Below are 13288 nucleotides of genomic sequence, written 5' to 3'. Positions count from 1 at the left end.
AGAAAGGAAGGCATACTTGCTCAGAGTTGGTCTCAGAAAACCAAAAAGCCTGCTCACGATCACAGTGCTGTAGCACTTTTCAACCCCCTTCTGCTCCAGGAACGTGGGAAAGGGATGTCCCGGGTCTTAGTCCATCTGGGTGTCCATAACAGAACAGCCCAGACTGAGGGGGTCATAAACGACAGACATTTAGCTCACGGTTGTGGAGGCTGGAGGGCCCAAGATCACGGTACCAGTATATTCAGCGTCTGATGAGAAGCCTTCCTGGTTCAGCGCGCCGGGCTCTGTTCCAGCTGGGTCCTCACACAGCAGAAAGGGGCTAGAGAGCTCTTTGGGTTCTCTTTTATAAGAGATGTCCTCCTTCTCATCTCCCAGAGACCCCACAGACCATCACATTGGGGAATAGGTTTCAACACATGAATTCAGCTGTGGGGAGGGTTGTCGGGGGGGGGACACAGATACTCCGTCTGTTGCACCTGGTTTGCTTTTTCTTGCACCAAATCTCTTTTGTGCAAGGACAGTGCTCGTGCTGTCTGGCCAGGCTCTGGGCACACTGGCTGGGTGTGAGCAGGATGGCTGTCCATCTCTCCCTTTGTCCTGCACCCAGCGCCTTCCCCTCCCATCATAAAAAGCAAAGAGATACGGAGCTGCGAAGAGGCTGCGCTCATCTGCTGGGAGTCTGGAAACCTGAATCCCGTGGACTCGTACACGGTGGAGCTGACCCAGGAGGAAACCCCTGAAGCATCGGGCGTGACCGAGTGAGTCCCGGGGCTGTTTGCCGGGCACAAGAGGCCTTGATGCCTGACACAGTGACACAGCTCAGGAAATGCGTGGGGTCCAGAGGGAAGGTCAGAGTTCGGGACACGTGGGAACCTTAATTTGGGGCTACTTTGTTTTCATGAGAAGTTGCTGGAATGGTATTACTGAAAGTGCATGATGAGTGAATAAATGGTTTAAACCTCGGGTTGGCTTTCTCAGCCCGACAACGATTTACCGTTCATTCATTCAGCAAGTATTGCGGGCCTAGATGGTGCCAAGTCCTGTGCCTAGGCTCTGGGAGACTAGACAGACAAATTTCCTCCCCCCACGGAGCTGACTGGCAAGTGGGGGCAAACAGAAAACAGGAAAACAAATGCATAAGGTGCTGGAGGAACTGAGAGACCCACCCCGCTGGAATTGAAAGGGGAGGGAGAGCATCATGAGGCAAAACAAAAGAGGTTAGAGTTCCGCACACAAAGAACTTTGTGTCCGTGGTGGGAGGCTGTCTGGAGGCCCACGTCCAACCCTGGCTGGCAGAGCTGAAGGTGTTCACAGGTGGATGAGGCTGGGGTCAGCTGCCCCAGGGGCCCACAGGTCCCACGAGTGTGTAGCTGTGTGCAGTGGAGGACACATGGATACACCTCTGGTCTACAACTAGGCAGTTCCAGAGTTTACAGAAGAGGGATGAACCAGCCAGGCAGCCCAGAACAGCCAGCACGTCCAGGGGATGCCCAGCTGTGGAGCACAGAGTGCATCCACCTGGCTCTGGAGAAATGGAAGAGGCAGGGCTGGTGTCAACTCTTAGGGAAGACAGGTTCCTCCCTGCTGAATGCCGGGTTGGAGCCTGGCCATCTGTCCCCCGCACCCTCTGTTCCAGGTAGAATCCATGTGTCCACAGCCATAGCAGGGCTGACCTTGGTTATTCTAGAAATGCTCAGGAGTGGGGCAGGGGTGGTCCGATGGCTCTGGCCACCTGAATGATCCAGATTTCCTTTGCAATTTGTGCTGAGGCCTTAGGAGCACCCGACACCTAGCACTAGCCCACAACGATGGGTGGTCGGTGACCTGGGTGATCTGGGGTGGCGCCTGCTCTCCCAGTACAAGTCTAATCATCTTGAAGAAAAGACAAAATTCCCTCACACACTAGCGCTTTCCTGCTAGCTCACCCCGTACCAGCTTCTCTTCCCTGTCTGGCTCCAGCCACACTGTCACGCTTCAGTTCTCCTCCTTCCCGCGCTCCTTCCCACCACATGCCTGTTCTACGGAGGAGACTCCTGCCCCGTTTCGTCCAGTGACTTCCAAGTCATTCTTCAGAGCTCAGCTCAAAAGTCCCCTCTGCAGCATCAGGCACTCTGTAGTACGCCGTCACCATGTCATGGTCACCACCTCACATTTCCTCCAGTGGTGGCTTGAGGAGTGCCTTGCTACCCATCCGGACTATGCGCTCTGTGAGGCCAGGGACTACATTAGTTTTCCCCAGAGCCTCCGTCGACAGCGCCCGGAACCTAAGGTGCCTGGTTAATATTTATTGAAGGACGTGGGAATGTGCCCCTGTGGCCTGAAGCTGCAGCCTTCAGGACGACCTGGACACCCAGGCCCCGTCGGGTGAGGGTGTGGTATCCGGAAACGGGCATCACCCCGAAGGCTTCTCTTTTCCCCTGGGCTGAAATGGGTTTAGCAGTTGCAGGACTGGACAATGGCAGTTATGAGCCTGTATTCGTGTCCAGTAGAATTTAAATAAATTGGGTTTTTCCCAGGAGGCTTCTGTTTGTCCATCAACACAGACGGAGGCCTGCTAGGGGCCCAGCGCTGGGCTCAGGGAGGTGGTCCTCAGCCCCGGTCAGCCAGCGGTGGGTGCACCGCATCCCAGTGCATGCCTACCTCCACTGACACAGCATTAGACGCCAGGCGTGGGGCTAGGTGCCCGGGACCCCAGGGTGGGGATCCCAGAGGGAGGAGGGCCACACACACCAGGAGTCACAAAGGAACGAGGAAAGTGGACTGTGGGAGGACACGCTCCTGGCAGTGCCGCTGTTGGTCGGAGAACGGGGGTGCGAGGCTGGGTTTAAATTCCCAGCTTCGAAGGGGAGGCCTGGTGCCAGGGCCTGGCCGCCCGGTCCCACCGCGTGGTGACCGTGGCTCTGCTTCTTCATGCAGGTCGGTTGTGGGCATCCCATCCTGCGAGTCCCTGGTGCAGCTGCAGCCCAGGCAGACCTACACGATCTACGTACGAGCCCTCAACGTGGGGGGTCCCAGTGCAAGGAGCGAGCCCATGACAGTGCATACCACAGGTAAGTGCCCGGGCCACATGCTCCCGGGGACCTGAGGGAGCCGCCCTGTGGCCGACCAGAGCTCATGACTTCGCTGGAAAATATGGCAAGTCAGGCCAGGAAGGGGTTCGGGGATGTCAAGGCCCTGGGGTCCATTTTATAGACAGGGGACTGGAGGCCCAAGTCATAGAGCAGTTTGGTGGCGCCTCAGGGGTCTTTCTCCATGCCCTCAGGTCGGCTAGAGGCTTGTCACCCTGGACCTGGGTGGCCCAGACACCTCATCGCTCACACAGGCCACACGCCATCCTTAGGATGGCATCGTTATTCCCAGCAGGGGCTTTTGGCCTTGGCGGGTCTCCTGTTTCTGCTGTCAGCCCCAGAATCTCCCACCCACCCACAGGCCCAGCTTGGACCTGGCTGCTCAGCCTCTTCCTAGGCCCTGTCTGGCCCTGGTGGGTGCCACACCCCCAAGCCCAGCCCCGTCCCCTTCTCACTTGCCATCCTTCTGTCACACAAACCCAGATCTTGGGCGAGCAGAGACATCGCTAGCAACACTCCCTAACTCTGCTTTCCCAGCACTGCTTAGCTGCGGGCTCTGAGCTTTGTCACCGTGCCCTGGGGCCCAGTGGCTCTTCGACCCCTCACAGAGCCAGTCCCGCTCAGGCCGGCTGACGGGGCGGCGGGCAGGTAGGAAGCAGAAGCAGGGAGCTGGAGCCTGGGCTCTGACTGGGATCGTTCCCTGAGGGACGCTGTGTCATTCTGTCCTCCTTTCCAACGCCGGGAGGAGAGCTGTGTGATTAATTCCCGCCCTGTCTCTTCCACACAGATGGGGAAAAACCAGCTGAGGGGCCACGGAAAGCCCCAGAGCTGGTGCGGGCTCGTGCTGGGATTAGGACTCAGGTTTTTCTGTTCTGTTGGCCCGGGGCCTGCCTTTACTTGGCTGGTCCTCCTCGTTTTCTGTGCTGACCTGGTGTTTTGAAATGTCAAATTCAGGCTGTTTCAGTGAGAGAGAACAGAGCAAAAGCTACAGCCAGCTCTTGGTTATTCAGTCATTTCTGACTTAGTTTGTTCATAAAAATTTTTTAAGAGTGTATTTATGAAAGGGGCACCTGGGCAGCTCAGTCGGTTAAAGCATCTGACTCTTGATCTCAGCTCAGGTGTTGAGCTGAGGGTCCTGAGCTGAGATGGTGACGCCCGAACCCAGGTTTGAGATGAAGAGAAGTAACAGGATAGGAACTTGAGAAAAACAGAACTTAGCTATGAGACACAGGAGTGGAGAATGAGTCATTCTGCTCTCAAATGACGGATTTCTTTTTTACTAAATAATTTGTTCTTCAATCTATTCCGTACCACTTTGTGATGGGCTTTGTTTTAACCATGATTTGGGGAGGGCTGTCATCTCCTTCCCTCTCCCCCACGGCCCTAATTGAAATGTTGAATTTCGCTTCCTTTTGTCAGATGGATCAATAAGAATCTCCTCAATTCCTGTTTCCCCTGGCAGGTGGGTTAGAGGTTCCTGTCCGTGTGCCGGCGTTTACAGCCTCCCGGTTCAGAGAGCAAAGCCTCTGGAATCAGAGGGGCTTGGGGGTTCAAATTTGAGTTCTGTCATTTGTCGGTTGATTTTTTTTTTAACCACCCATGCCTGTGTTCTCCTCTACAAGGGAAAATAATAACAGCTGTTTCTAAGGGTAATTGGTGAGGACTGAACGAGCGAAGACTTGCAAACCGCTCCTGGGAGCTAGGCACAGGGACCCTGGTGCGGGGTAACTGCCCCCCACCGCCGTGGTTAGGAACAGGAGGGGCAGGACCCCACGAGGCCCAGGCTGCCGAGAGGAGGGGGCAGCAGTGATGGGCTGTTCCCACCTTCGCAGGCAGCTGCTTTCCCCTGAACCAGCACACCTGCCATCCCTGGCTGACCCTTTCTGAAGACGGGTTTACGGTCATGCGACGCGAAGGGAAAACCCCCGCGAAGGAGCCGCTCCCTGGCAACGCCCAGTTTACCAGGTACTTTTTATCAGCCTCTCACTGGAACGTTCTGTGAACCTCCCTAATACTTGCTGTTGTTCAGGTGAAAGTGGGTGATGACAGATGCCGTCTTGAAGAGGGAAAGAGGTCCCAGAAATGGATGAGGGCCGAGGGGCCTGGTGGGGAAGGGAGGCTGGGGAGGTGGAGGGAAAGGGTCTGGCTGGTGTGGGCTGAAGACACATGTGGCCGTGGAGGTCGGGTCCTGGGCGGGAGGAGCCGGACCATGAAGCCAGGCCGAGGGTCACACCAGCAGGCAGCGGGAGAGCTGGACGAGGACAGGACGGAGGTCTCCCAGGGCTGGGCCCCGCGCTCCATCTCCTACACCGTGAAACCTTATTTTAAAACTCCTGATGAAAACCCACGATGGGGGGGCGCCTGGGTGGCTCAGTCATTAAGCATCTGCCTTCAGCTCAGCTCATGATCCCAGCATCCTGGGATCAAGCCCCGCATCGGGCTCCCTGCCCGGCGGGAAGCCTGCTTCTCCCTCTCCCACTCCCCCTGCTTGTGTTCCTTCTCTCACTGTCTCTCTCTCTGTCAAATAATAAATAAAATCTTAAAGGGGCACCTGGGTGGCTCAGTCGTTGGGCGTCTGCCTTCGGCTCGGGTCGTGATCCCGGGGTCCTGGGATCGAGCCCCGCATCAGGCTCCCTGCTCGGCGGGAAGCCTGCTTCTCCCTCCCCCACTCCCCCCGCTTGTGTTCCTGCTCTCGCTATCTCTCTCTCTCTGTCAAATAAATTAAAAAAAAAAAAGAAAAAGAAAAAGAAAACCCACGATGGAGCCTGAGCCAGAGCTGGTGGGGAAGACGGGGATTGCGCTAGTGCCTGAGCTGAGGGAGGGGTGGTCGCCCAAAGGTGGGCGCCGTCTGTCTACATCTGTAGCTGTTTCCAGACCTTAACGCTCCATTCACGTTGAATGGAGCTTTCCAAATACTTAAAGCAGACTTGAACTCAGGAGCAAATACACGCTACTGAAATAGGAAAGTCAAAGCAATGGGAGAGAAAGAACAGATAGGTTACGTTCAAGAGCGAATCCCATTTCCAGGATTACACATGAAGGGTGGCTCTCAGCTTCCCAGCAGTCAGGAAAAGAAGAGGTGGTGGTGGGTTGGATTTAGAGGCGGGAGGATCTTCTAAGGAGGAAAAGGGGCTCTCCTATGGGGGCCGCAAGGGCCACTGACGCAAACAGTATCCAGCCTCCCTGCCGGGGTCCTCAACTCTCCCGGGGCTGGCTCCTCCTCTGATGTTGGCTCCCTGCTGGCGTATCTACTGTGTGTGCATTAAGCACCTACTGTATGTAAGTGTTAGCGTGCACAGGGTACAGTGGAAAACTTTATCCTTGCCCGCCTCTGCCCGTTGAGCCCAGGGTTGGGGGGCATGGAGAAGGGTAGGAAGCCATAAAGGTCTTCCCTGTGTTTAAAAAAAAAATTCAACGGAGTAGATTTTAAAGATCGTATTGGCTTTATTCAGTGATGTACGAACTGGGCAGGAGCTGCAAGGAGCTGTACAAGATGAAAGACGTGCGTGGGCCGAGTGAGCAGGAGCAAAGACGTTACAGAGGGCAGCAGGTGGTTGCGGCAGGCTAAATTCTTTCAGGGGACAGCAGGGTTCCCAGGCATGTCACCTCACTAGTGCTCATCAGGCAATGACTGGTTGACCGGTTTAAGACTCCAGATCTGAGAGAACTGTCACTGTAACTGGGTTGTCTCGGTTTGGTGACACGGGGCTTAGCATGATGGACTCCATTTGGGGCCTGTTGTCCTGTTTTCGACCTGGCTGGTACCTGGCTGGTACCTGGCTGGTACCGGTGTGATGTGTCTCTCTCGGGCAGTTCCCAGGTAGGCCCCTCCCCGTGGCGGCCCCTCCCCACCCACCAACCCCAGCACCTACAGCTCGAGGTCTGCTGAGGTCTGCTGGGCCCTCCCAGGAAGTTCTCTTGGACAGGATCCTCTCAAGAACAACACGAAGACAGCTTTCGTGCAGTGGGTTCCATTCACACCAGGTCCCCTGAAAGCACCCACCTCTGACCAGGCCGGTGCTCCTTCACTCTGTGTGAACCACAGGAAAGCTCCCTGGGCAGACAGAGCCTCAAGCCTCTCCAGCTCCAGCCCCTTGGTGTTGCCCTGAAAGTTGCAAAACAGTCTTTGGCCACCGAGTCCTGCATAGGTGGTCTAGCACCTCACCTGGAAATACGGGAAAGCTCCCCATCTAGTTTCTGTTCGTGGCTTTTGGGGGCCCAGCCAAGCTGAGTTAGTCCCATTTCAGTATTGTTACCCGTCTGTCTGTTGCCCTGTGCAACACCATGCTGGGTGCTGGGGGTAAGAGACAAAGATACTGTCCCTGCCCACCTGACTCAGACTGGCAAGTCGGGGAGACACAGATGTCAAAGACACACCTATGAAATAAGTTTTTCGAAGTATGGACAAGCATTGTAGGAGCCCCAAGGAGGAAGGCTTCCCGCAGGGGCAAGGGCTGGAAGGATAAATGGGAATCCTCCAGGCCGACGGCGGATTGAGTGCCTTCTGCCTGTACGAACAGCAGAAGCCGGAGAGGCTGTCTGTTTGGAGAACCACGAGCAGCTGAGTGTGTCAGGGGTGTAGGGTCCATAACGGGAGGAGGCAGGAGATGAGGCGGGAAAGATGGACTTGTTCTAGTGCAAAACAGGTTTGGATCTTACCCTTCCGGTTGTGGAGAATTCAAGTAGGGGAAGTGACAGGGTCAGATTTACATTCCAAAAGGATCACATTGGCTGAGAAGTGTGAGCTAGGGAAGTGTGTGTGTTGGGGGGGGGGGCAAGGAGACCAGAGGAGAGTGGCCAGCTGGTTAAGGGGCGGGCAGGGGCAGGACGGGTCAGGGGCTGTAATTCTATGGAGTGCTGATCAAGTGCCAGACACGTTCCAAGTGCTTTACGTGGATGATCTCACTGAATCACCACAGCAGCCTGTGAGGTCCAAACCATCATCAGTCCAATTGGACAAATGAGAAAATCGAGGCACAGAGAAGTAAAGGAATTTGCCCACGAGCACACTGCTAGTAAGGGTTGGGGTCAGAATTCAACTAGAAGCTGAGCTTATAACCACTACATTATTCCTGTCTTAGTTTGCTGCCTTGGGTTATTAGGTAGATAGTAACTCTGTTAACTGAAATGGAGAAAACATGAGGGGTAAACACCCCTCCCCACCACAAGCAAAACACACAGTTTGGTCGGCGGGAGAGGTAGGAAGGTGTAAGTTCTGTTTGGGACATTCTGAATGAGAGACAGCAGGTGGGTGGACATGTGGGTCTGGAGCTTGGAGTAGAGACGGCTTCGTTTTACAGAGGAGTGACTTCACGTGCAGTCTGCTTCCCAAAGCTTTGCGTGGCCTTCAGAACTTGGGGTGTGAGCACATGAGGGCGATCTGGCTGCGACATCTGTCACCCCGTGGATCGCCAGGGTTGATGTGGCTGATCTGGCTGGCTAGGCAGGGGTCCCCTTCCTCCCTCACCGCTCCATGCGCGTCCCTCCCAAAGCTGCACACTGGGTTGAAGAGGACGACCTTCCCGGATAGAGGAGGACCGTTCTTAGCTCAAGGGTATAGGAGTAGCTGCGCTCCCCTCTAGAACCTCCAAACAAGCTCTGAAGGTCCATTTGTAGGAGAACATACGTAGTCAAGCTTCCAAGACTCCAGACACATCCCACGGAGGCCCTGCATGTGGCCGTCTGCCTTTAAAGAAAGAAATAAACAAGAACTTGGGGTTTGAGTAGAGATCATGTGTTAATGACAGCTAAACAAATCTGCCTAGGGATTTGGGGAGCCACCTTGAGTTTGGCTAATGTAGGAATTTCCTGCCGGAGGTAGAATAGTCATTTTGGAGATACGGATGTGGTCCAATTTCCAACGAGAACCTTTCTCTGGAGAATGCTGCATTGTAAGACAAAACGTAACTCTGACCTTTGTAAGCGTAATTGTTCCCGGTGGCATCTTGGACGTAGATTCTGATCATCTGTGAGGAATTTGCTCTTCGCTCTTCTTGGGTCTGCGCCTGTGATGCGACTCCCCGTCTGCTGCTTGTGGTCGCCCCATGGTGGGCATCACCTCGAAGACCCTCGAGCTGGTTCGTAACCTCGAGCACATGGTTCTCCCGACGATGCTGAGTTCCGTGAGGTTTCAGTCCCTTTCTTTTTTTTTTTTATCGACAAGTGAACCAAACCTTTGTTACTCAAAAGGCCAATCATTTAAAAATGCAAACAGAGCCTTTTCTACCAGCGGGGTAACAATCCTCTTGTGATTCCAGCATCGGTCAGACGGGCTTTGCGAGCTCAGGGCTGCCCCTTCGCGAGGGAGGCGGTCAGAAGCCCTCCCTCCACATTTATCGGCCACCTGCTGACCGGCCCCAACAGCTGGTGTCACTCAGCGGCACGGCCAGGCTGGCGTCGCCCCCAAATCACATGTGCTCCCACTTTCTAAACCCAGGTGTGTCGCCGTCATGGGGAATCTAATTCCAATCCGAGGGCGCCACTACTGGGAGGTGGAGGTGGACGAGCGTGCCGACTACACGGTGGGTGTGGCCTTTGAAGATGTCCCTAAACAGGAGGACCTGGGAGCAAACTGCCTGTCTTGGTGCATGAGGCACAGATTTGCATCATCGAGGTAAAGTAACATCCAGACAGCCAGCGTTAAAATTTGCTTTGAAAGAAGAGATCAGGAGGTTTCCCTGGCGATAATTAAGGCCTACGGTATGTCTTAGGAAGTACTTTAGGGTATTTCAGGGCTCTTTTCTAGCCCTTTTCCCTAAAGTCCGGATGAGAAGAGAAAGAGCAGCTTTGGGATAAAAGTAGCCAAACTTCACAAAGAGCTTGTTCTGCACCAAGCACTGTTCCACACTCTCAGATGTACTATCCCATTTACTCCTCACAGTTCTATTATCCCATTTTAGAAATAAGAAAGCTATGCCTCACAGAAGTTGGATAATCCACCCAACATGGGCTTTCAGAGCTTGGAATCAAATCCAGGCCGTCTGGCTCCAAAGACAGCATAAGATCTTCGCCACTAAGTGATTGGTTTTCGTGTTCAACTTGTGTTATTAAATGGATACAGTTTGGTTTGTAAGTGGGCAGAGGCTTAATAATTATGGCTCATTCTGGCTTGCTTCTGCTGCTAAGCGCTCTATCCTCTACGCATGGACTAGTTCTAAAAAGCTGGGAAAATCCCATGAGGCCCCCAGGCCAGTGGACATTGTCAGACTTGGAAAGCCATTGTGGCAACCTCCCTTCACCTCAAAAACTGTAAAACTTCACGCCATTTTCCCAGCACCTCTTGTTGTGGGGCCTCTGACCCTCACTGGCTTGCTGAAAGGATCCTATGAATGTTTGATCTAATGTTCCCTGCCTGTGAGCCTCCGTCATGGTTAAACACTCTCTGTCACACCCACACGTACGTGGGAAGACCAGCTTTCCCCCTGTAAGACACTTGGACTAGAATTGCCTCTACTAAACCTCAGACCCAGTTGGAGGAATACAAGAAATACTAGGCACTGAGCCAGATGGTTTATTTGGATTCTGCCTGAAGTAAGACTAAAAATCAAAGTGTCCTCTCCTAGAAAGGTAAAAACAAAGGGCAGAGAAAGAGGAGGAGAATAGAAGAAGAGTAGGGGTCTGGGGGAGGTCAGGAGACAGAAGAGCATGGGAACATGAGACAGCATGAAGAAAGCAGGCAGGAAGCCAGGAACCAGGGCTAGAGCAGTTTCATGCAGTCCCATCTTGGAAAGATGTGTGAGCGAGAGACAGAGGTAGGAGTGGAGGGTGACGGTTGGGTATCCCAGCTGACTCACGTTTCTTGCTTTAGTCTTGCCTCTACTGTGGTGGGAGGAAGGTAGAGGGAAGGGAAGTTTCTGGTGGCTGCTTAGCTAAGAAAAGGAGCTGAGGGGAAGATGAGGCGAGACGGGCCGGCTTGCTTTCACACTCGGAGACTATTCCAAGTGCTCCTCCCGGGTGCGCGGACCAGCGTGTTGGCACTGAGCTCTGCAAATGTCTGGGTAGCAGGGGGAGGAAGTCCCTGTGGCTGGTTTCGGTTCCAGCTATTTTTCAAAGCACACAAGCTACAGAGCATGGCGAGAGGGTGCTGGGCTTACACTGCAGCGAACGTGACAGGCCCCCGGGTGGCCCTGCTAAGGCTGAAGGTTTGAGAATTGTGCCTGAGTACTTGTGCAGACTCTCCCAAAAGGCCCATTTTATTACATGAAACATCATGAGGCTGCCTGATTCAAATGTCTTTGTAATCAAAGGCTTTATACATCTGATCCTTAAATCCAAAGTTTTAAAACATCTATTTCTACACAAATTTTGATGCAATAGTTTATATTACTGTATGTAAGTTTTTTAGGTTAAGAGATTGCTCAAAAACAAACGGAGTTTAAAAATATGTCTCTTAGGACAAATTTTAGAAAAGAGACATATAATTTGGGAAATGGCCTGTTTTGGTAGTTAATTAAAAAAAATAACACCATCATAGGAGTATCTGAATAAAATGAATAGGAGATGTTCTGAAAATAACCCATCTACAGAGTTTCTGAAGCTTTGTTACTTTGTTATATCAACATTTAATTTTCAGGCATAAGTATGAGTTCCTGCACAACAAGACGACTCCAGATATAAGAATAACAGTGTCCCCAAGGAAGATTGGTGTTCTATTAGACTATGAAAATTCAAAATTGTCATTTTTCAACGTGGACATTTCTCAGCACCTTTACACGTTCAGCTGTCAGCTCCACGGATTTGTGCATCCCTGTTTTTCTTTGGAAAAGCCTGGCTGTCTGAAGATACGGAATGGCATTGCAATGCCAAAGCACGTCACTTTCTGTTAGACCATTCCGATGCCCGGCTTCCTGTCTCTCTTCCGTACCCACCCGTGAGCCACTCACCTCTCAGCCGGCGGGGCTGGGCGTTCAAGCACCATGCACCCGGCACAGTTCCAGCTCACTCTCTCCTCTGGCCGACTGGCGTGCTGACGCTTGTTTCACTGGACCTGGAGTCCAGTCCTGCGCACTGCCGCCCGTGTGACGTTAGCTTAGTCATTACCAGGCCCGGCTGTCACGGGAGGGCTCGGCCAACGTGAACTCAGAGGTCTTTCAAGTGGTCAGATTGTACTGGTCTATTGGTTTATAGGCAAAGTATCTGAATCTCCAAGGCCTGCAGAGCTCGGGCTGAGGGGCAGGGGAAAGGAAGGGACGCTACGTGACGTGTCGCCAGCAGCCAGAACAGACCTGAGAAGGCGAGGGGCCGTCCACAAAGAGAAGCAGGGAAGCCACGGGCCTTGCCCTCTCCTGTTTTCCCAGCAGTTATCGGCACTGTGATGAGGGGTTCTCCCGCTGAGCACTCGGTGACACCCTGTTCCCACGCCTAATTCCGTGAAGGCAGGGACAGTGTCTGTCTTGTTCATCATCCAGCCGCTAAGGGCTAACACGTAACGAACAGGTGGTACACAGCACGTATAGAATAAATTAGTATCTTCCTCATGCCACCACTGCTCCTGGGCTCTCCCTGCTCTCGGGGCCACAGATGGCGGGGCTCTTGCTCAACGCAGCAAAGGACGCGCGGCCAGGAGATGGAGACAGCGTGGAGGGGAGGCGGTAGGAAGGCCCGGAAGGGCCCCTGCAGCTTGATGGCAAGGCTGGGGAAATGGAGCCTCCGCACCACTGCACGCTTCGTGTCACCCAGCAGACTCCACATCAGTGTGGTACTTTCACTGCATCGGGGGGTGGGCAGGGAATAAACCAGGAAAAAACAGACTTAGTGGCAACTGATCCTAGAACTGTCCCATAAAGAGAACCAGATTTGAAATCAGACCTATGCTTGATCGCTACTCTGTAGCTGCTTTGCCGTCAACCCTAGAAAAGTCCCACTATTTCAAGAGCTCCTGTTTCCCTTAAACAAAGAAAAAACAGTACCCATTTCATAGGACTGGGAGATTTAACAACGAACGCGAGAGCGCACAACAGTGTAGGGCACGCAGCAAATGCACCACGGTTTCTGGAAAGAAGACACCAGCCCACCAAGACCCAAGCTGAGCACTGGTGGGCGAAGTGGTCTCCCCACCAGCAACTCCAGGACTTCCTGCCTGGATGCTCTTGCCCATCCTGCGACCACAGGACCCGGCCACACCAGCTGCATTCTCAGTTCTCCAGCCCAGGTGTCTGGTTATCTCTTAAAACTCTGCACACAGCATCTTCCAGCGTGTAAGTTAAGATGCAAGATGCAGA

General features: G+C 53.4%; 1 protein-coding gene across 1 annotated transcript in view; it reads left to right on the top strand.

Moving 5' to 3' along the window:
- The window catches only part of FSD2 (fibronectin type III and SPRY domain containing 2), a 41090-nt gene extending 29034 nt beyond the window's left edge, over positions 1-12056 (top strand). Inside the window, exons 10-14 of the mRNA XM_035024328.1 lie at positions 608-758; positions 2917-3050; positions 4901-5033; positions 9505-9681; positions 11641-12056. Of these exons, the coding sequence (XP_034880219.1) occupies positions 608-758; positions 2917-3050; positions 4901-5033; positions 9505-9681; positions 11641-11893 (848 nt within the window). The 3' untranslated portion in view covers positions 11894-12056. The remainder of the gene's footprint in view (positions 1-607; positions 759-2916; positions 3051-4900; positions 5034-9504; positions 9682-11640) is intronic.
- The last annotated feature ends 1232 nt before the right edge of the window (positions 12057-13288 follow it).

Source organism: Mirounga leonina, unplaced genomic scaffold (assembly GCF_011800145.1).
Source record: "Mirounga leonina isolate KUSES-001 unplaced genomic scaffold, KU_Mleo_1.0 Mir_178, whole genome shotgun sequence".
Taxonomy (NCBI): domain Eukaryota; kingdom Metazoa; phylum Chordata; class Mammalia; order Carnivora; family Phocidae; genus Mirounga; species Mirounga leonina.
Note: the sequence above shows the minus strand (reverse complement) of the source record. Positions and strands in the feature narration are given on the sequence as shown.